The 23,614-nt window shown below is 42.2% G+C and overlaps 1 protein-coding gene across 4 annotated transcripts in view; it reads left to right on the plus strand.

Moving 5' to 3' along the window:
• Positions 1 to 4,114, plus strand: part of LOC132834336 (cortexin domain-containing 1 protein) — a 51,084-nt gene extending 46,970 nt beyond the window's left edge. For all 4 annotated transcript variants that reach the window (XM_060853103.1, XM_060853100.1, XM_060853102.1 and 1 more), the window contains one exon: positions 3,011 to 4,114. In XM_060853103.1, coding sequence (XP_060709086.1) covers positions 3,065 to 3,244 — 180 coding nt within the window. In that variant the 5' untranslated portion in view covers positions 3,011 to 3,064 and the 3' untranslated portion in view covers positions 3,245 to 4,114. The remainder of the gene's footprint in view (positions 1 to 3,010) is intronic.
• Positions 4,115 to 23,614: the final 19,500 nt, after the last annotated feature.

Consider the following 23,614-nt stretch of genomic DNA (forward strand, 5'->3'; position numbering starts at 1 on the left):
TAATTCATCCAAAAGATGACATTTTTGACGCTGTAGTTTCCCCTCAAGTACCACGATATACAAGTGACAGGAGTGGAGTATATATACGTGACAATTTGTATCAGAGGTAGACTAATTTTCAACAGTTCAAAAAATTTCTAGAATACTATGAAATTTTCTTAATTCCCCACAGAAGAGTACCATAGTAAATGTTGTGATGATCATATGTGATGTGTCAGTTTGAAGCATCTTCTAATCCATTTAAAGTTAAGCTCCTTTTAGAGTAGAAGGTATCTTATCTTTATGAATAGAATTTAATCAGTGAGGAATCCAGGTGACCAGCATCAACCAACCATAGACAACAAATGTTAGATATAGATTTCAATCCAATGCTTTAAGTAATGATGCCTGCAGTCTTTGTAAAATATAATTCACTTGGCTCTTTCGACAGACACCAGATATGATTGATTAAATTGGTTTGAGATCACAACAAATGTGCTTTGAAGAATGCAATGAATCATATCCCAAACCTTTTCTGGAGAAGTTCAGTGCTTCATTAATATGTAATTATAAAGTTATCTTCAGCTCAAAGTGTTTGAATAAATCCCTTTGAGCATTGTCTTCTGAAACTTTGTTTGGAGTAGAAAGGATTACTGAAGTACTGATAACTAATTGATTTTGACTGCTTGCCAAATGATAAAGAAAACTCAATCTTCTCTGGATAAACCAACTAATGCAACAGGGGAGATATGAATGTGAACTGTTCTTGTGTAAAACTCCGTAGATTTTGCTGCTGTGTCTTCAGCTGAAGTCATCGATAGCTGCATTCATTCATTACCACTTCCCAGTCCTGAACTGGGGGGGAATGCACAATCAATATTGGAAAAAGATAATTCCTTTATTTCTAATAATTGGTTAAATGTGGAATAACAGAACACAATACATGAACATGCCTATCTTTCTCTTTCTTCCATCTCTGAGTACAACCAGCAAGATGTCATATTTTGGAACTCAGTATGGTCACCATCTTGATCCCTGATTGAATGGAGAAATGAACATTCAAGGATATGTTTCCAGATGGTGGCCTTCCATGTTGTGAGAAGTCTAGACTTCCTGCAGCGAAAGGAAGAAGCCAGCCAGGTTCCAAACTCCATGGGAGGTGCTGTCCCACCCTATGGTGCAATCTGCACACTAGTTTAAGGCCAGCTTCCTTCCAATGGCAATTGGAGCTGGGGAAATGACATTAATGACTACGAGAAAGACTCAGCATTTACAGATGGTACTAGGATTTGCTGTTAGTAAGACCCACCCACTTTTCCTTTTTCTGTGATTAGAAGACCTCAAGTAGTATGAACTAGGAACCTCAAGCAATGTAAACGAGGTTCAATTATTAACAAGTTTTTGGCACAGAATCATATATTGATTTTTAGGGGTCTGTGATCACAGTTAGGCAGTCAATGATTCATGGCAATGTTTTGATAATTTATTGAGTTTGTTAAGAAGCAACAGTTTAGATATGATACGTTTATTAATTAGACAAAGGAAAGGATATGACTATGATAATTGCAGATGATCTACTGATGCCAGAGGGCAAACAGACTGTTGGTACAGAGATTGTTGTTCTTACTAAACTTGTAGGGACAACATTCTGTTCTCTAACCCCGGTGTTAGGGAACTCTCCCATGGATCTTGCTCCTCTTCTTCTGGCCTCTCACCATCTGGAGACAACAGCCCTCTGAAGATTGTATGATAAGGCTCTACTCAATGAAGAGTGATCTCTTCCCCTGAGCACTTGCTGATATCCCATATTTCTAGGGGCATGTAGCTGCCACTGTCAGTCAATTGTGTGAATCCTCTTGACCAATGGCCATAAGACAACTAGTCATGACATCAGTCATTTTACCCACCTCCATTTGAAGGTTCATTTTCATTTCTTCTCAGAACAAGACTCTTCATATTTCAAAAATATTGCACTCATAATTGGGTAGTGTGATGCCTGATAAATCATTTGTTTATGCTGGCAGGAGGCTTGTCACTACCATAAGTTAAGTGAGGTTTCATGCTACATTGGAAGTACTAAATATTGAATACTAAGAGCACAGCAATTTCCAATACATCAAAACAAAATTAGAATATTATTTGAAGTAACAGGTTTGTGCACAATCAGTTCCAAGAAACAGTAGTTAGATAATGACAAGATAATTATAGAGGAATATCAGAGTAGAATTAGACCATTCACCCCTTCTAGTCTGCACTGCCATTCGAGATTGTGGCTGGTCATCTACCTCAATATTCCCACACTAACCTTGGACCTCTTAAGTCATTAGAATCTTTGTCCTGGACTTTATGACTGAGCCTCCACAATCCTCTGGGGCAGAGAATTGCAAAGATTCACCAAGTTGGCTTCTGTGTTTACTACATTGCAAAAGTACAAAAAGGTATTATTAAGCTGGAGAGGGTTCTGATGACATTTACCAGGATGTTGCCAAGAATGGATAGGCTGGTACATTTTTCACTGGAGTGTAGGAGGTTGAGGGTTGACCTGATAGAGGTTTATAAAATTATGAGGGGCATAGATAGGTGAATGACGTTTTTCCCCTAGGGTGGGAGATTTCAAGACTAGAGGACGTATTTTTAATATGAGAGGAGGAAGATTTAAATAAGACATGAGGAGCAACTTTTTTACTCAGGCATAGTTCCTGTGTGGAATGAATTTCCAGAAGAAGTGTTGGATGTGGGACTAGTTACAACATTTAGAAGACTTTTGAATAAGTACATGAATAGGAAAGGTTTGGAGGGAAATGGGCCAATCGCAGACAGGTGGGACTAGTTTAATTTGGGATTATGGTCAGCATAGACTGTTTGGGCTGAAGGGCCTGTTTCCATGCTGCATGACTCTCTGACTCTACAGTTCAAAAGAGAATCACTTCATTAGCTTTGGCAATTCCCAAGATCATGAAATATGCAAAACAAAAGCACACCTTTATTTTTATTCAAGATTATTTCAATTTTTTTGCAATTTTTTTGTCAGGACTTTCAGGATGGTAGCAGTGATGAGAGAGGCTGATGAAGAAAGTCCAAAGCAATGGAGAATGCCACACCTGAACCAATGTACGTTGATGTGGACAAAGGATTGACATTGGCCTGCTTTGTTCTCCTGTGCCTCTTCCTGATTATGATGATTATCCGCTGTGCCAAAGTGATCATGGATCCATACAGTGCTATCCCCACATCAACCTGGGAGGAGCAGCATCTGGATGACTGAACGAAATGCAAGCACAGGGGCATGTTTGAAAGATTCCTCATGCTGCCACAAGATAAAGATGCCCAACTGACATGTCTGCTTGTGCAAACAGCACTCATTACAAATACTGAACTTAGTTGTCAAATCCCATGAACATCTTTACTGGAAGTTGCATGTGTATAAGTGCCTCAGCAAAGATTATGTTTGTCTTAAATGACCTTTTATGTTTATATCGTACAGTTGCACTGGTTCAATAGAACTGTATATCTTACACATATCAACAGTAGTCTTAGGGTAGCATAGGATAAATATGAATCAATTATCTGCTATTAAATATAAAGGCATATGACAATGTCTCAGCCTTTGCCTGCTAAATCCTATGTCATAAAATCCCTAATTCTCTCTAAGCAATATATAAATGGTATAAGTTTGAAAGGCATTGTGAAAATATCTGTTTTCTGAAAATTGTTTACAATTGCTGGTGCTTTCCTTGACCTGTAACCTTGCGACCTCTCATTACAGCTTCAATCGCTAATGTCCTTTAAAAACAACTTACGGTTTGTGATTACGCCAGACGAGTTTTTGATTGACCCATTCCACAGAGTGGCACCCAATGTTTTCTCACAGTTCGGCTCCATTAAATCAACCAGTGATGGTACGATTATCATTTGTTTGTATCCTGGACCAAAACACATCAACTGAGAGTAATACACATCTGTGTATCAATTGTCAGTTATGCATTCTCAGTCTTAATGTCATGTCTGCAAGGTTTCTGCCTCCTGACCCCAATTGCAGCTTATAGCCAGTGGTGAAACTGTAAGGAGGAGGAGCTAATGACCATATCCATATAGAACAAACTTAAAAATAAAGTTCCATTTTTAAAAACCCCAACATGATTCACTCATTTTATGGGATAATAGGTCAGGAATACTGACAGTATTTCTCTAGGTATCCAAGGATTCCTCTGGACTTGTCCTTTGCATTTTTTCATTGATTTTTATTGGGCTTGTTCTCCAGAATGAATATAAAGAATCCAGGATCTAGTCCTCAGTTCCCCCTGAAGAGGAAGTATCCTCAGGATCTTATATGTTTCAATAACCTCACCTCTCATTCTTCCATACCATGCAACAGGCAAATACCAAATGTCCATCATAAGATAACACCCTCTGTTAGAGACCTCTCCCAAAATATTTTACGGAGGTAGATTAGATTAGATTAGATTACTTTTTTTTAGATTAGATTAGATTACTTACAGTGTGGAAACAGGCCCTTCGGCCCAACAAGTCCACACCGACCCCGCCGAAGCGCAACCCACCCATACCCCCACATTTACCCCTTACCTAACACTACGGGCAATTTAGCTTGGCCAATTCACCTGACCTGCACATCTTTGGACTGTGGGAGGAAACCGGAGCACCCGGAGGAAACCCACGCAGACACGGGGAGAACATGCAAACTCCACACAGTCAGTCGCCTGAGTCGGGAATTGAACCCGGGTCTACAGGCGCTGTGAGGCAGCAGTGCTAACCACTGTGCCACCGTGCCACCGTAGCCTAGATCCTAACTTTTATTTTGTTTTGAAGGCAAATGTAGGGTGCTGTGTTCCAGATATGATTCAATCAGTCTACAAATAAGCTTCAAACAAATATAACTTTATTCACATACATATTATTTAACCACTAATCATCAACTGTTCTAATAAAGGGCAGCTTTTGTAATGCAGCAATATAGTAATGATTCTCATGTCCTGTCTCTCTGCAATCCAGTAGAGAAAAGAATTAAAATAAACAATGTGCTTCTTCTGATTTCTAAAAAGAAAATTCTCTGTCTGAGTCCTCGGTTGAGCAGCATCTAGCAGATAACAAAAGTATCCACTAAAACAAAACCAAAATCCTCAGGATCTGTTTGAGCCTGACCCCACTCACTCATGATTCTTTGTCTCATTCTAAAAAAAACCCAGGGAGAAACCCAAAGCTATTTGCAAACTGCCTGCCTAGTGCCACTGTGACAAAACCCCTCTGTAAGAGAAACAGGATAGAACACATCCCTTAAAGGTACAGTATTGTCACATCTCAATACCCCACATTTCTATAGACAGCTTCCTCAGCCAAATATGCACAAGTGATCAGACCCCATAAAACTGCTAGATTTCTTTTCAGCTCCTCAGCCATTTTCACATTGAGGGAGACGCTTTCCATCATTGGAAAACCCAGCACTAATATTTTATAAATATATAATGAGTAAGAGAAAAGAATAATGCCAATTAGAAAACAAAATGGCAGAAGACACAAGGATAGTTGTGAATGAATATTTTAAATGTTTTTCACAAAACAGTGGGACAACACAGATATTCTAGTTAAGGAGGAGAAGTGTCTGAGGCTGCACCCACAATACTGTCAGGAAGGGAGTTGCAGATTTCTCACCCACTGATAGTGAAAGAACACTGATATAATTCAAAATCAGAATGAGAAGTGACTTAAATACAAGCAATATATTGTGGATGCTGGAAATCTGAAGCATGCACAGAAAATGCTGGAGAAATTCAGCAGGTCTGGCAGCACCTGAACAGGTCAGACTAGATTTGACTCTTTGGTCCAATTTGTCCATGACAACCAGGTATCCTAAATTAATCTGGTCCAACTTGCCTTCACTTGGCCCATATCCCTGTAGACCATTCCTATTAATATACCCGTCCAGATGCCTTTTAAATGTAATTGTACCAACCTCCACCACTTCCTCTGGCCGCTCATTCCATATGCTCACCACCCTCTGCATGAAAAGGTTTCCCATTAGGTCCCTATTATATCTTTCCCGTCCCACCTTAAACCTATGCCCTGTATTTTTGGACTTCCCTACCCTGTGAAAAAGACCTTGATTTTTCACCCTATCCATTCCCCTCATGATTTTATAAACCTCTGTAAGGTCACTCCTTGGCCTCCGACCCTCCAGGGAAAATAGCCCTGGAAGCAATCATCCCAACACCCACAAACAAAGCTGCATCAGAACATTATTTCAATGAGCCAACACATACTGCAGCACAGAGGAACTGTGTAGAGCAGAGGAAAATCACCTATACCGTATATTCAAAAAGAATAGATACCCAATGAACACTGTCTGCCAATTTCTCAGCAACAAACCCAAACAAGCAGACAAAACATGTCCAGAAACCCTAGCCACTCTCCCCTACGTCAAAGACATCTCGGAAATGACTGCCAGACTACTCAGGTCCCTTGGCATCATGGTAGCCCACAAACCCACCAACACACTAAAACAGCAGCTAATGAACTTGAAAGACCCTATACAGACAACAAGCAAATCTAACATCATTTACAAAATACCGTGCAAGAACTGTAACAAACACTACATTGGACAATCAGGCAGAAAACTAGCCACCAGGATACATGAACATCAACTAGCCGCAAAAAGACATGACCCTCTCTCACTAGTATCCTTACATATAGATAAGGAAGGACACCACATCAACTGGGACAACACATCCATCCTAGGACAAACCAAACAAAGACACACGAGAATTCCTAGAAGCATGGCATTCCAACTGGAACTCGATCAACAAACACATTGAGTTAGACTCCATCTACCACCCCCTGAGAAAAGGAACAGGAAGTGATTTCACCACAGGAAATAACATCACCACAGGAAATAACATCACCAACCCAAAGAAACCCAAACATATAAATAGAAAGCAGGAATTTTCAGCATCGCTTTGCCTGAGGCCCACTGAAGATGTTACCTAGTAGGGTAACAAAACATCTGGAAATGAACCTTGCAGCTCAGCGAGCAAACCTACATCCAAAACCTCAACCTGAGCTACAAATCTTCTCAAAACCCACTGAAAATAGCCTCAGCCTATTCAGCCTCTCCATATGACTCAAACCCACCAGCCCCAACAACATCCTTGTAAATCTTTTCTGAACTCTTTCAAGTTTAACAAGTGTTTCCTATAACAAGGAGACGAGAATTACAAACAGAATTCCTAAAGTGGCCTAACCAATGTCCTGTACAGTTGCAATATGACCTCCCAACCCCTATACTCAATGCATTGACCAATAAAGGCAAGCATACCAAACACCATCTTCACCACCTTGTCTACTTGTGACTCCACTTTCAAGGGACTATGGACCTGCACCACAAGGTCTCTTTGCTTGACAACAGTTCCCAGGATCCTACCATTGTAAGTCCTGCCCTGATTAGTCTTCGCAAAATGCAACACCACACATTTACTTAAATTAAATTCCTTCTGCCATGCCTCAGCCCATCATCCCATCTGATCAAAGTCCCATTGTACTCTGAAATGAACTTCTTCACTGTCCACTATACCACCAATCAGTAAACACACCACCCACCTCTAGTGGAAATCTTTTGTCCCACAAATATGTATTATTCATAAAATACATACTCATGCATTTCAGAACATTAAATAAAGTACAAACCAAATCAATTTATTTCAAAGCTGTTATTTACTGCCTTTACAATTACAGTTAATATTTATAATGTTCACCCTCAATGGAAGTGGATGTGTGAAGTTCACAAATACAGTTTACAAAGCCATTAGTTCCATTGTGGTTATTGTATCTACTTTACATGTAGAAGTTCCTGGGTTTTGGCAGGTTTAGACCAGTGGATCCAATGTTAGAGGCTCTCTTGGCACAGTACTGGCACATCCTGACATCTAAGCTAGGAAATCCCGGTTAAAATATTACTTGCCATGCAGATGTGCCATAACATGTCTGAACATAATGATCTAAAATATTATTCCACAAGCAATAAGCTATTTTGTGCTTTCAGCTGAGGTCAGGTTATGGTAATCAGCAATGAGCCCCACCCGCCACCACCCCCCTCCCCAAATTACTATTAAAACCATTCCTTCAAACAGGATGAGAAAAGCCGAATATTGCAGAACTTGAAAGTCTGAATAAAAAAAGCTGGAAATGCTCCACGGATTATGGCAGCAAAAATGTCTTATTAGGACAACACCTGTTTATAATACTTTCATCAAAACAAAATTGCAGTTGCTCCAGGGAATGCAGGTTTAAAATGAGATTTCATTCCCTTCATTTATTCTTGTGAATGAATTTGAAAGCATCCTAGCTCTCTTCAATTGTCACCAGGATACTACACATAATACTTACATTTTCATAAAGAAATACAAATTAAACTCCTGCATCTTGTTCCCATAGGAGATAGAATTCATCCATAATTCATCATCTGTAAATTGCATTTTTGTTGTTGAACATAATGCGTTGTCCTGAGAAACAGCAAAGGATTCATTCTGAATTCCATGAGCACTCTCATTAATAGTTTCCCCCAGCATCAATCACTTTAACATCTTGCAAATATGATGCTGGTGTAGAAATGCAGCAGTTATACTAGCAGTTATACTACTTCAAGAACTGAACTGAAATTGCCTCAGAGTTATTGAATAGTGAAACCAACTATAATTTCACCATGGGTTGTGAAGGTGTCACATAGACCACCTGGATATAAGTGTATCTCGTCCATCAGAGCCTATTTAGTCAACCCGTCACCTCATTATTTTACTTTCAGATTTTCCGTCTAATCAGTGAAAGTGAACGTGATGTGGATCCTCAAGATGTGGTCAGGGGTTACCCCAAAGATGCGAGTTGGAGAGTTTTGGAGGAGCAAAATGGAGTCAATGGAAAGGCAAAGACTGTCCCTTGTTCCAGTAATGCATTTTTGCTTCTGGCAAGACCAGCGTTCATTACCTTTGAGAAGGAGGTGATTATCTGCCTCTTTGAATGGTTCCAGTCCTTGGGGTATATGGACATCCTCAGTGCTGAGAGGGAGGGAGGTCCAGAATTCAGCAGCACGTTGTACTCCAGCACAATCTGCAATGTCATGGCCTGACATCTCCCCCACTCAACCATTACCATCAATACAGGGGATCAACTCTGCTCCAATGGAGAGTGCAGGAGGGCATGGCAGGGACTGCACCAAGCATATCTTAAAAAAAGGTTTCAACCAGATATAACAAACAAACAGGACTACTTTGTGCCAACCAGCATAAGCAGACAGTGATGGACAGAGCTAAGTGATCCCACAACCAATGGCTTAGATATGAGCTCTGTAGTCCTGCTACACCCAGTCGTGAATAGTAGTGGACAATTAAACAACTCACTGGAAGAGGAGGCTCAACAAATATTCCCATGCTCAATGATGGAAGAGCTCAACACATCACTGCAAAAGACAAGGCTAAAACATTTGCAGCAATCTTCAGCCAGAAGTGCCGAGTTGATAATCTATCTCAGCCTTCTCCAATGATTTCCAGGGTTACAGATACCAGTCTTCAGACACTTTGATTCATTCCACATGATATCAAGAACCTTTTGGAGGTATTCGATACTGTGAAGGCTATGAGCCCTGATAATATTCTGGCAATAGTACTGAAGACTTGTACTCCAGAATTTGCCGGTCCCCTAGCCAAGCTCTTCCAGTACAGTTACAACACTGATATCTTACCTGATAATATGGCACATTGCCCAGGTCCTGTACAGCCAAAGCAGGACAAATCTAACTCAACTAGTTGTTGTCCCATCAGTCTACTGTCAATCATCAGTTAAGTGATGGAAGGTGTCATCAACACTGCCATTAGGCAGTAGCCCTCAGCAATAACCTGTTCAGAGATGCCAATGTTGGGTTTCACCAGGGCCTCTCAGTTGTAGCCTTGGTTCAAACATAGATTAAAAAAACTGAATTCCGGAGGTGAGGTGAGAGTGACATCAAAATTACATTCAACTGAGTGTGGCATCAAAGAGCCCTAGCCAAACTGAAATCAATAGGTGTCAGGGGTCAAACCTCTGATGGTTGGAGTCATACCTGACACATAGGAAGATGATATTAGTTATTAAAGGTCAGTCATCAGGAGTTCCTCAGGGTAACGTTCTAGGCTCAACTATCTCCAGCTGCTTTATCAATGACCTTCCCTCTAACATAAGGTTAGAAATGGGGATGTTTGCACAATGTTCAGTATCATTTGTGACTCCTCAGATACTGAAGTAGCCCATGTTCAAATGCAACAAGATCTGGCTTGGGCTGACATGTGGCAAGTAACACTTTGCCACACAAATGCCAGACTATGACTATCATCAATAAGAGACAATCTAACCACCACCGTCCCACATTCAATGGTGTTACCATCACTGAATCCCCTACTATTAACATCCTCAGGGTTACCATTGACTAAAACTTTAACTGGACGAACCACATAAAGACAGTGCTATAAAAGCAGGTTAGGGGCTAGGCATACTGCAGCGATTAACTCTCCTCCTGACTCCCCAAAGCCTGTCCACCATCTACAAGACACAAGTCAGGAGTGTGATGGAATACTCCCCACTTGTCTAAATGGGTGCAGCTCCAACAACACTTTGGAATTGTGACACCTTCCAGTACAAAGCAGTCCTCTTGATTGACAACACATCCACAAGCATCCACTCCTGCTACCACAAATGCTCAGTTGTGGCAGTGTGTACTATCTACAAGATGCACTGCGGAAATTCACCAAAGATCCTTAGGCAGCACCATCCAAATCCACAACCACTTCCAACCAGAAGGAAATGGACAGCAGATGCATGGGAACATCAGCCCCTGCAAGTTACTCTTCAAACTGTTCACCAAGCTGACCTGGAAATATAAAAGAAATGAAAATGATGAAAACAATTTGATTGTCACATATATCTAGGGAAATACAAGGAAAAGTGTTTTGTCATCACAATTTAACTCCATTGCTGTTCCTTCACTCTTGCTCGGTCAAAATTCTGGACCTCCCTCCCGAAAAGCATAATGGGTCTACCTACAGCACATGGACTACAGTGGTTCAAAAAGGCAGTTCACCACCATCTTCTTAAGGGCAACTAGGGACAGACAATAAATGCTAGCCAGCCAGGGACACACACCTCCCATGAGTGAATAAAATAAAAGTTTGGACCTAGTGATATTGACATAATGGTAATAAGCATCCAAGGCACAATAGTGAAGGGATTGTGAGGTGACCTGGAGGAGAACTTGCAGGGATTGGTGTTCTTGTGCATCTGTTGTATTTGCTCTTCCAGATGGTTGAGGCCATGGGTTTGGAAGGTGCTGTTGCAGGAGCTGGATGTGTTAGCGTCACACCCAGTGCTAAGAAAGATGGTTGTGGTTGTTAAAAGCTGATCATGTCAGTCTAGGATATTGAGATTGAGTGTATAAGATTATGAGGGGCATGGACAGGGTGAATAGAATGCAGCTGTTCCCTTTAACTCAGAGGGTTTTGAAGCGACAGGCAAGAGGTGTAGTAGTGATTTGAGGAAAAATCTTTAACATTCAAGGTTATGGGCCTAGTATCAGAGTGTGGGACTAGAGTAGATTTAGTGTGGCTTTGGCAGTTCAGGTCATACATCTCTAACATGCATTTTGTCACGATTGGTGAATTGGGGTATGATTTTCTTTAAGATGTGAACTTCCATTGGCTGTTACATGGTTCCATCCCTGGTTACCTTTAGTAACTCTAAGCGTTTACTTCAGGTCAAGCAAAAGTGGTTGGATTACATGGCAAATTTTTTCCTGACCTTATTGTTGATGTTTTCAAGGATATTTTTAGAAATTATTACAGGAAAAAACATTTGGATTTCAAAATTCTCCCCATTCTGGCCAATGCACCAAACCAGCCCAACCAGCATTGGGTAGCTTTCTGCAAACATCAAACTGCTGTTTCTACTTCTGTACACAACCTCTCTCATTCAACCCCTGGACCAGGGTGCAATTGCAGATTTTAAAGCTTATTATTTCAGGCACATTCACAAAGCTGATTGCAGCTACTGAGGGGGATAATGAGGACAGTGTTCTTCAATTTTGGAAGAGCTTTAACATTAGGAATACTATTGGCATCATTGTGGAGGCCTGAGCTGATGTCAGTAAGGACTGCTTGCATGTTGTTTGGCAGAAGCTGCTCCCAGATTTTCTTCATGATTTTAAAGGCATTGAATCATCAAAGGAGCTTCCAGCAATCAAAGAACATTGTGTTGTTCTTGCAAAGCCAGTGGATTTGAAGAAGTGGAGACTGATAGAACATAGAACATAGAACAATACAACACAGAACAGGCCCTTTGGCCCACGATGTTGTGCCAAACATCTGTCCTAGCTTAAGCACCTATCCATGTACCTATCCAATTGCCGCTTAAAGGTCACCAATGATTCTGACTCTGTCACTTCCACAAGCAGCACATTCCATGCCCCCACCACTCTCTGGGTAAAGAACCTACCCCTGATATCACCCCTATACCTTCCACCTTTCACCTTAAATTTATGCCCCCTTGTAACACTCTGTTGTACCTGGGGAAAATGTCTCTGACTGTCTACTCCGTCTATTTCCCTGATCATCTTATAAATCTCTATCAAGTCACCCCATATCCTTCGCCGTTCCAATGAGAAAAGGCCTAGCACTGTCAACCTATCCTCGTATGACCTATTCTCCATTCTAGGCAACAGCCTCGTAAATCTCCTCTGCAACCTCTCCAAAGCTTCCACATCTTTCCTAAAGTGAGGCGACCAGAACTGCACACAGTACTCCAAATGTAGCCTTACCAAGGTCCTGTAGAGCTGCAACATCACCTCACGACTCTTGAATTCAATCAGTCTGCTAACGAACGATAATACACCATAGGTCTTCTTACAAGCTCTATCCACCTGAGTGGCAACTTTCAAAGAGCTATGAACATAGACGCCAAGATCCCTCTGCTCCTCCACCTTACTTAGAACCCTACCCTGTATTCCGCATTCTTTTTTGTCCTTCCAAAATGGACAACCTCACACTTGACAGGGTTGAATTCCATCTGCCACTTCTCAGCCCAGTTCTGCATCTTGTTGCTGGGGGTGGGGGAGTTAAAGCTTGAGATGAAGACGCTGGAGTCCAGGATGCAGCACCACGAGAGCTTTCCTCTTGTCTTTTGTCTTCTATCCTGAGGGAAGTTGAGAAGCCATTGTAGCTCTTAGAAGGCAATGGCTACAATGCAGAACACAGCAGGATAGCAGCTCATGGCATACAGTCTTATTTGGCCCCCTCTGAACAGGTTCTTCATGAAAGAAGAAAGATGGCGAAGCAGCAAAAACGAGATGCCAACCCCCAAGAAACAATCTGAGGACAATGAACCATAGCCATCGATTTCTGGATTGAATATTTTCTTTTGTTGTAAACCTACACCCAGAACTGTATCTGAAAGTAATGATGGTGCTGATGATGACCCTCAGCCCCTGTCTTAATACAATGCAGTCACTCAGCAAACTCAGAAACTCCTTAAAGTATTACATTTACTACATTATTTCATTAAAGGATATGATTTTAACATTTACTTACACTGTGTTCGGCTAACTACTACTCTTGTTTCAATTTTTACTGATGTTTGTCCCAACTCTGTTTTTCCCATACGCCCCATTGCATGATTTACTATCAACATGAGGTTGCATGACAACACAACTGCCCCGTTTTACACCAAGTGCAGACTTGATTGGCTGAAGGGCATAAGCCCTGATAAAGGCCTTATTTCTAAAAGGTCAACTCTCCGACTCCTCGGATGCTGCGTGACCTGCTGTGTTTGGCCAGAGCCACCCTTCTTGACTTCGAAGGGCCTCTCTGTATTGCATGATTCTATGGTATTATTGCAGGAGTTCCTCGGGGTAGTGTCATTGGTCAGGCCATCTTCAGTTGCTTCATCAATGACCTTCCCTCCATCATAAGATCAGAAATGGGGACGTTTGCTGATGATTCCACAATGTTCATCATCATTCACAACTCCTCTGAGAGTTACTGAAGCAGTCTATATTCATGTGCAGCAGAACCTGGAAAACATTTAGATTTGGTCTGGTAAATGCAATGATTATTTTATCTATCTGCAATACACAGCAAATGGATTCTGTTTACTTGCTGATCTCTAGAGGACTTATTTACAGTTAAAGCTGGTATAGGAAGTACACATCCTTGGTCTCAGGTGCCTCAGTGTAGACTGACCATAGTTCCTGGGTATGTGATGACATCTAGGTACTTGGCTCACTTGCGCATTAAATTTCTTAAAGGGATGTTAATCTTAAAGTTATAACTCAGCAATAGTGGCAAGTAATGTTCACACCACAGAAGGACTAGGCAATGCCTCCTCCAAAAAAACAGGGAATCTAGCCATTTCCTGGAATATTCTATTACTTAAAATCCCCAAAACAACAGCTGATGGAGGCTGAGATGATTTGGAAGGAGATAAGGTTCCTGTTGACAGGAGGTAGATGACTTTGGGGGTACCCATGAAGATTAGATTGGAGGTAATGAAGGAAATCAGCAGCAGGAGCACATGGCCACACACCTGGGTTCAGTGCAGAAAGGAAGTTTAAAGAGTGAGCGGGTTAGATAGTTAAATGACACATTCACATACATCCTGCATAACATCCTATTCCTTCACAGTGCTTTCTCAAGCCCACCCCTCCACATCATTCCCTATACTCTGGATGCCTCCTTAATTAAAATGGCAGATATCTGAGTTTTCTCATAGGACATAGAACATAGAAAAGTACAGCACACAACAGGCTCTTTGGCCTATGATGTTGTGTTGAGGATCAATCCTAATGTAAAATAAAATAACTTAACTTACGCACCCTTCAACTCACTGCTATCCATGTGCATGGCCAGCAGTCGCTTAAATGTCCCTAATGGCTCTGCTTCCACCACCACTGGCAACACATTTCACGCATTCACAACTGCATAAAAAACCTACCTCTGATATCCCCTCTATACCTTCCTCCTAATATCTTAAAACTATGATACCCTCATGCCAGTCAATCCTGCCCTGGAGAAAAATCTCTGACTATTGACTCTATCCATTCCTGTCATTATCTTGTATACGTCAATCAGGTCACCTCTCTTCCTCCTTATCTCCAGACAGAAAAGTCCGAGCTTAGTCAATCTCTCTTCATAAGGCAAGCCCCCCCATCACCCAGTCCAGGCAGCATCCTGGTAAACCTTCTTTGCACCCTCTCCAAAGCCTCTGTATCTTTCAAGAGATCGACCAGAACTGGACACAATATTCCAAGTGTGATCTCACCAAGGACTTGTAGAGCTGTAGCAAAACCTCCTGGCTCTTAAAATCCATCCCCCTATTAATGAAAGCCATAATACCATATGCTTTCCCTACAACTGTATCCACTTGGGTAGCAACTTTGAGGGATCTATGCACTTGAACACCAAGATCCCTCTGTTCTTCCACACTGCCAAGAATCCTGTCTTTAATCCTATCTTCAGCAATCAAATTCGACCTTCCAAAATGCATCACTTTGCATTTATCCAGGTTAAACTCCATCTGCCATTTCTCAGCCCAACTCTGCATCCTGTCTATGTCGTGATGCAGCCTGCAATAGCCCTCTATACTATCGGCGACACCTCCAACCTTTGTGTCATCTGCAAATTTACTAACCCACCCCTCAACCTCCTCATCCAAGTCATTTGTGAAAACTACAAAGAGCAGAGGTCCAAGAACAGAGCCCTGCAGGACCCCACTCAACAATGATCTCCAGGCAGAATACTTTCCATCTACAACCACTCTCTGCCTTCTGTCAGCCAGCCAATTCTAAATCCAGATAGCCAAATCTCCCTGTATCCTATACCTCCTGACTTTATGAATGAGCCTATCATGAGGAACCTTATCAAATGCCTTGCTGAAGTCCATATACACCACATCCACTGCTCAACCTTCATCAACCTGTCTTGTCACCTCCTGAAAAAACTCAATAAGATTTGTAAGCATGACCTGCCCTTCACAAAGCCATGCTGGCTGCTTTTAATCACGCTATGCTTTTCCAAATAGTCATAAATCCTATCCCTCAGAATTATTTCTTAAACTTTGCTGACTACAGACCACTGACTGGTCTGTAATTGCCAGCGATTTCCCTATTATCCTTCTTGAAAAGTGGAACAACATCGGCATCCTTCCAATCCTCCGTATGACTCCGGTGGAGAGTGAGGAGGCAAAGATCTTCACCAGCGGTTTAGCAACCTCCTTTCTCACTTCCCGGAGCAGCCTGGGATAAATCTGGTCTGGCCCTGGGGACTTATCAATCTTAATGTTTGGCAAAATTTCCAGTACATCAACTTCATCAATCTTGACCTGTTCAATCCTGTATCCCAGCTCCTCAAAGTTCTCATTCACAACCCGGTCCCTTTCCTTAGTGAAAACCGAAGCAAAAAACTCAATTAGGGCTTCCCCTATCTGCTCAGACTCCACGCACAAGTTCCCTATGCTATCCCTGATTGGCTCTACCTTCTCCCTGATCTATTTCTTATTCCTCACGCATGGGTAAAACGCCTTTGGTCTCTCCCTATTCCTTCTTGCCAAGCCTTTTTCGTGCCCCTTCTTGGCTCTACTCAGTCCATTTCTGAGCTCCTTTCTAGCTAGTCTGTAATCCTGTAAAGCTGTGCTAGGTCCTGGCTTTCTCCACCTTACGTAAATGGCCTTCTTCCTTGTGACGAGAAGCTCCTCCGTTCTCGTCATCCAAGGTTCCTTAATCTTATTCCTTCTTACCTCAGAGGAACAAATTCATGCATCACTCATAACAACTGCTCCTTAAACAGGCTCCACATGTCTGCTGTGCCCTTTCTGTGGAACAATTGCTCCCAGTCTGTACTTCCCAACTTCTGTCTGATAGCGTCATAATTTCCTTTTCCCTAATTAAATACCTTCCTTCAGTAACTGCTCCTTTCCCACTCCAAGGCTATGGTAAACGTAAGGCAGTTGTGGTCACTGTCACCAATGTCTTCTCCCAACACGAGATCTCACACCTGTCCTGGCTCATTGCCGAGCACCAAATCCAAAATGACCTCTCCCCTCATCAGTCTGTCTATATACTAAGGAAATCCTCCTGAACACACCTGACAAAAATGGCTCCATCCAAGGACTTGTAGAGCTGTAGCACTAAGGAGGTTCCAGTGGATATTGGAAAAGTTGAAATCACCCATAACAACAATCCTGCTACATCTGCATTTTTGCAAAATCTGCCCGCCTATGAGTTCTTCATTAATCTTCATTCACTTCTCTGTAGTAAAATGTTCTCCAGTCTAGCGGTGCCAGTGAAGTGCATTTGGACAGTGAGATGAACAATGATGACAGTTAGTGGGGTCTTCAATCAAAGTGTTTGCAGTTGTCCCCTACAGCCTCACCAGAACCGAACATGCTCCCTCACCTCTGTCCCAATTGTCAGCTTAATTGTTGCACAGGTTCTGCTTTAGCAACAATTGGTTGGGAATGTGGATCTCAAAATCCAACACAACAGTGAATATTGCAATTTATGTTTCTTTCTTTGGAGCAGCAGAAAGTCACTTGGCCTCTGAAGTGTGCTTTTCTATTCAATCAGAGTTCATCTGTACCTTAATCTCATTTACCTGGTTTTGCACCATACCCCAAAAATCTATCCATTCTAATCCTCAAAGCTACAATCCTGGCCTTTGGAAACCACTTGGGATGAAAGGGCTCTCTGTGGCCGTGACTATGTTACATGAAGATCTTTTTGCAGGCACCACTGAGAGATTTTGAACCCATAGAAAGCCTAGAATGCAACAAGTCTACATCGACCCTCCGAAGAGTAACCCACCCAGACCCATTCCCCCCAACTAATGCACCTAACCTACACATCCCTGAACACTATGGGCAATTCACCTAACATGCACATCTTTGGACTGTGGGAGAAAGCCCACACAGACACAGGGAGAATGTGCAAACTCCACACAGACAGTCACCGGAGGCTGGAATCGAACCCAGATCCCTGGCGCTGTGAGGCAGCAGTGCTAACCACTGAGCCACCATGCTTTGTCTAATGTTCAGGTTTTGCCCCTTCTTCTAGACTATCCCTAAGAAGTGAAATTATGTTTTCTCTCTTTCTACGCTACCAAATCCTAGATCACCTCTTAATTGTCTGTACTCTAAGGCAGACAAACCAGATTTATGCAACATAGTTTTTTGATTTAACCCTTTCAGCCCCAGCACCAATCTGGTGAGTCTAAGCTGTATTCCCCCTGAAGTCAACACATTCTTCTTGAGCTGTTGTGCCCAGAATTGCAGGGGGTGCAATTGCTTCTTCTGTTTCCAAGCACAGGCTGAACCTTGTTCAAATCATGTGGAGGTAGCTAAGGCCTCAAACTACCCCCTCCCCCAAACAAATAAATCAAAGAGGATTGCAAGGTTCAATTTATACAGGGACAGATCTCAATGGGTGGAGTGAGTGAGTAAGTGTAGGGTGTGATGGGATGTATGGTGTGGGTGGCAAATGCTAATATTAAAATTATTAAAATTAGACAACAGCAATTGTCTTTGTTATGACCAGACCCCATGTAAGGTTTTCCGATTAATCCCCCAGAGAGGGTATCCCAAATCATTAAGATCCCAACTGAGGAGGGATGATCCCTCTCCTTCATTCACACAGTCTCTCAGTCACAACAAAGTTCATCTAAAATGATTAGCTTCCTTTGAGAACAACTTTCTCCTGGACCCAAATGAACTTCTGTTTGAAAATGACCCAATTTAACCAGACCTTCTTGAGTTAACAAAAGAGTGAGTTTATTAATTACCAAATTAACTACTGTTAATTACACTCATTACTAAATGTGAGAAAAATTAGTCGCATCACACACACACACACACACTCTCTCTCTCTCTCTCTTTCTCTCTCTCTCTCTCTCTCTCTCTCTCTCAAGGAATGACAGGTGCTCTCACAAAGATAAAAGTGTAAAGAAACAGACCAGTCTCTGAATTGCTCACACAGAGTGGATAGATGTATTTAGATGTATTTTGTAGTTGTTGCAGATGGGTTAATCATAGAATCCCTGCAGCGTGAAAAGAGGCCATTTGGCCCATCAATTCTGCACCCACCCTCTGAATTGCATCTCACCCTATCCTTAGAGCCCCTGCATTTACCATGGCTAATCTATCTAGCCTGCACGTCCCTGGATGCTGATTTGGATTGTGGGACAAAACCAGAGCACTCAGCAGAAATTCATGTAGACACAGGGAGAACGTGCAAACTCCACACAGACAGTTACCCAAGGCTGGAATCAAACTGGGATTCCTGGCACTGTCAGGCAGCAATGTTAACCATTGAGCAACCATACTACCCAGTTACTGGCAGTGATAGAATTTAAAATTGAACATCAGTTTCATGACACTTAGTTTTGCAAATTGGTTGAAGTTCTGTTTTCATTCCTTTTTTTAAAATGGGTTTGCAGGACTCAGAATGACAGAGGCTCTTTCCTTAGTCTGATTGCTAAGTGGCTGACCCCTATCACTCAGAAAAAGAGTTAGTGTTTACTTGTAAAATTGGGATAATTAGAAAACAATTCTTCAATTGTGGCCTTTACGACATGCTAATACTTAAATGAAGGCTGGTACACGAGAGTGTTCAGTCCCACTTGTAACCTTCAGTAGAGTTGAGAGTGGCTTTTAGCTTCTCTTCTTGTCTATTTTTCAAAGGGAAAAACACAAAATATGTCTGCGGTTTCAATCATAGAGCCAGATTTTGTGATTGCCAAGCAAATTGCTACTCTAGCCTTTCTTTAATGTGGAAGAAGGGAGCTCCACATTTCTGAAATGGAGAGCTGTACTTCCATTCTGATAGTTCTCTCATAGCATAAAATTAATGAAAGAAGACTCCCTTTTCAATACAATCAGCTGCCACATTCTGAAATGTAAAGGTCCTTAGAGAAACTTTGACAACTGCTATCAAACAGTAGATTCAGAAGTTAAGTGTGAGGTTAAGGAAAGAGTAGGATATTGTGTACTAACATACAAATGAGGAACAAGAGTAGGATGCTCAGCCCTTCAAGCATGTTCTACCACGTCAAGAATATCAGGCCTGATCTGCCTTTAACCTTAATCCCTTCAATCCTGCATGTCTCTGATAATCTTTCATTCCCTCGGTAACTATTTTTGCCTTAAAAGTATTCAATGCTTCTGCATCTGCTGACAGATAGGCAAGGACATCAGCTGCAGAGGGGTGAAGGTGCCATATGTGGAGGGTTTAGGGTGCCAGGTGTGGAAGGATGTATGGTGCCAGGTGTGGAAGGGGTAAGGTCACTGGTGGGGAGGGTATGGGTGCCAGGTGTGGAAGGGGGAAAGGCCACTGGTGGGGCGGGGTTAGAGTGCCAGGTGGGGAGAGGATAGGGTGCCAGGTGTGGAAGGGGGTAGAGTGCCATGTAGCAAGGTAGGGGTCAGGTAACTATTTAGGGCTGAAGAAATTGGCTCTGACAAGGGTGGGCAGGGTGGGTATTGGGTCTGAGAAGTGAGGAGATCAGGTCAGGTCCAGCAGAGGCAGGGTGGGTGTGTGCAGAATGGAAGCTCCTGGTGACAGGTGTCTGCTTACAATGGGGAGGACTGTGGGGCAACGGAGCAGGAAGTGGCTTTCTTCTTCTACATTAACATTAAACCAAGTAACTCATTGGATCACTCCACCTTCAGTGTTTCATTCTTCTAAGATTGATCAGTCACTGCTTTTTCTGTTTGCTCAGTGGGACCTGGACTGGTTTATCGATGGTATGATAATGTGAGCTGACACACATTAAGTCATTAGCAGAGTGGTCTCCATTACAACAAAAGACTTGATTTGTTTCAAAGGCAGATCAAAATAAAGAATCTCCATGACTATATGAAGCAATATTTAATCAAGATTACACTATCAGATTTTGTCAAGATCTTTACGTAATTTATTACTCAATCAAATCCCAGAGTTGAGATGCTTTCTGTTTCTACAGCACTCTGTACCCATCAGATGAAACCAACCAGCGATGCTGTTAAAAAATAAGCCCCTTTTGTTTTGTTTGAGTGGAGCTGTCATTTGAGGCTCAGGACTCTAGATGTTAACATTGGCTCATGGCTATGGGGCTCGAGTGATGTGAGAGTCTGAGCATTGGTGAAAAGGTAAAGTCCATGTGAGCTCTGTTCTCAGTGTACCCCAAGGCTTCTGGGCTGACAATATGTGCAAAATATGAATCCTCATTCATTTTACTGACAGAAACATAATATCCCTGTTTCCTAAGATGAGTTGAGTTTATTGAGTTAAGGAAAATAAATTCATAACAATTAGCGAAACAGACTTGAATGATAGGAATCACAATGCCTGTTCAATCAGTGGATGTAATATCCCAATCCGTCTGCTTCGAATCCTGCTCTTGCAGAAATCCAACCCAAACCTAGGTCCAACCAGAGAGTCCCGGCTGGCCAAAGATTAATCGGATGATATGGCATACTGCCAGAAAAATGTCAGTTTGTGAAGGGAGACAAATTGCTCCTGGAAACTCTGGAGAATAAATCACAGAAAGTTGAATATTTAAGTGATGATTAGATTTATTCTGCACTGTGGCACTTATCCAAACAAAGCATCAAAAGCATGTACATTTGTTCCACTAAAGATCAATGAATGAAGATGCATGACACGTGCCATCTGGCTCTCAATTTGTGTTATTTTTAAAAAAAGTGATAATGTTTATAAGATGTTGCACAGCGCAAATATTTACAGCCACATTGTTTTCCAAACTACCAGTCATAAGAAATCTGTGTTAATGAAATCCCTTAGTCTTACATCTTTTAATGAATTCATTTCCTTAGAAACACACGAGAGACTTAGAGTCATAGAGATGTACAGCGTGGAAACAGACCCTTTGATCCAACTTGTCCATGCCAACCAGATATCCCAACCCGATCTAATCCCACCTCCCTCCAAACCTATCCTATTCAGATACCCATCCAGATGCCTTTTAAATTCTGCAATTGTACCAGCTTCCACCACTTCCTCTGGTAGCTCATTCCTTACACATACCACCCTCTGCATAAAAAAGTTGCCTCTTTTGTCTCTCTTATATCTTGCCCCTCTCACCCTAAACCTATGCCCTCTAGTTCTGGACTCTCTGACCCCAGGGAAAAGACTTTGTCTATTTATCCTATCCATATCCCTCATGATTTTATAAACCTCTATAAGGTCACCCATCAGCTTCCTACGCTTCAGGCAAAACAGCCCCAGCCTATTCAATGTCTCCCTAAATCTCGCATCCTTCAACCCTGGCAACATTCTTGTAAATCTTTTCTGAACCTTTTCAAGTTTCACAACATCTTTCCGGTAGGAAGGAGACCAGAATTGGACGCAGTATTCCAACTTCCCTTTGCGTCTGAGAGTAAGCAATCTGGAGGCTTCACTAAGATGGACATGAAATTGTCTGTTGGTAAAGGCGGCAACACACATTTGAGGGAGGTAACTGGTGTTGGTTTACCCTGAGAGGCACCACAGCTCAGGTGAGGGGAGAGTTTGTGTAGGAGAGTCCTTAGGAATTGAACCCATGCTGTTAGCATCACTTTGCATTATAAATGAGATCTCTATCCAGATGAGCTAACTGGCCCCCTTCAGAACTGTCTTCAATTGTCCATCAGTTAAAGATACATCTCTTAACACTACGTGAACATCCTGGGCACTGTCAATTATAAAACATTTAGAATGAAAACTATTAGAATGGAAATGCTTGACAGGTTTGTGATGGTTTCAATTTGGTGTTCACCGCCCAGCTGTGTCAGAAGTCACAGTGGAACTCTTTGGTGAAGGCACAAACCGGGTAGCAGGAAGATGCCAGTGTGAACAGAGTCTCGGGACTGGCAAGGGTGAGTCAGTGGTGAGGGGAGTTTGTGGATTGGAGTTAGTGGCAAGGGAGTAGGATCAGGAGGAGCACATAGGGTGGGGTTAGGGGGCTGGAGGAGTGAAGTGAGAAGGGTCTGGTGTCTGGGTTTCATGGTTGGGGAGGGGGAGGGAGGGCTTGGTGGGGTCAGTGATGAGAAGAAAATAAGCAACTTACGTGTCAGTTCAGTCGACACATGGGTCTATCTCAGGATGTTGGCTAACATTGTCATTTCAGGGAGTGGATATTTCCACAATATTTTAATTACTACAATACCCATTATTTCAATACCCACAACATTTCAATTGCTCCTGGTGAGACAGCATTTGGACAGTGTCCTTTATGATGCTCTAAAGTGTTGAACACAACACTGGACACTGCCATGAACATTCAAGAAGAAGTGACCAAAGGAGTTTCTTTCATGAGCTGCCTGGAGGTGCAGCAATGTCAGCTGATGGCCGGTTTCACCAAGGAGCAGCTTCTCCCCACCTCGCACTCACATTTTACCAGCCCCACGATGCAGGCAATTTGAATTTGAAACTTTCAGCAGGGAAAGATGAGAAGAGGGTAAGTGGAAGAGATACACAATTCCAATTCAGACAAAGGGATGACACAATGTCCCGGCCTGTGTTGATGTTTCGACACAGAACTCCCTCAGGACTAAAAGCAGCAGCAGGACAAATTACTATAGAGTCTAACAA

Source organism: Hemiscyllium ocellatum, chromosome 39 (genome assembly GCF_020745735.1).
Source record: "Hemiscyllium ocellatum isolate sHemOce1 chromosome 39, sHemOce1.pat.X.cur, whole genome shotgun sequence".
NCBI lineage: Eukaryota > Metazoa > Chordata > Chondrichthyes > Orectolobiformes > Hemiscylliidae > Hemiscyllium > Hemiscyllium ocellatum.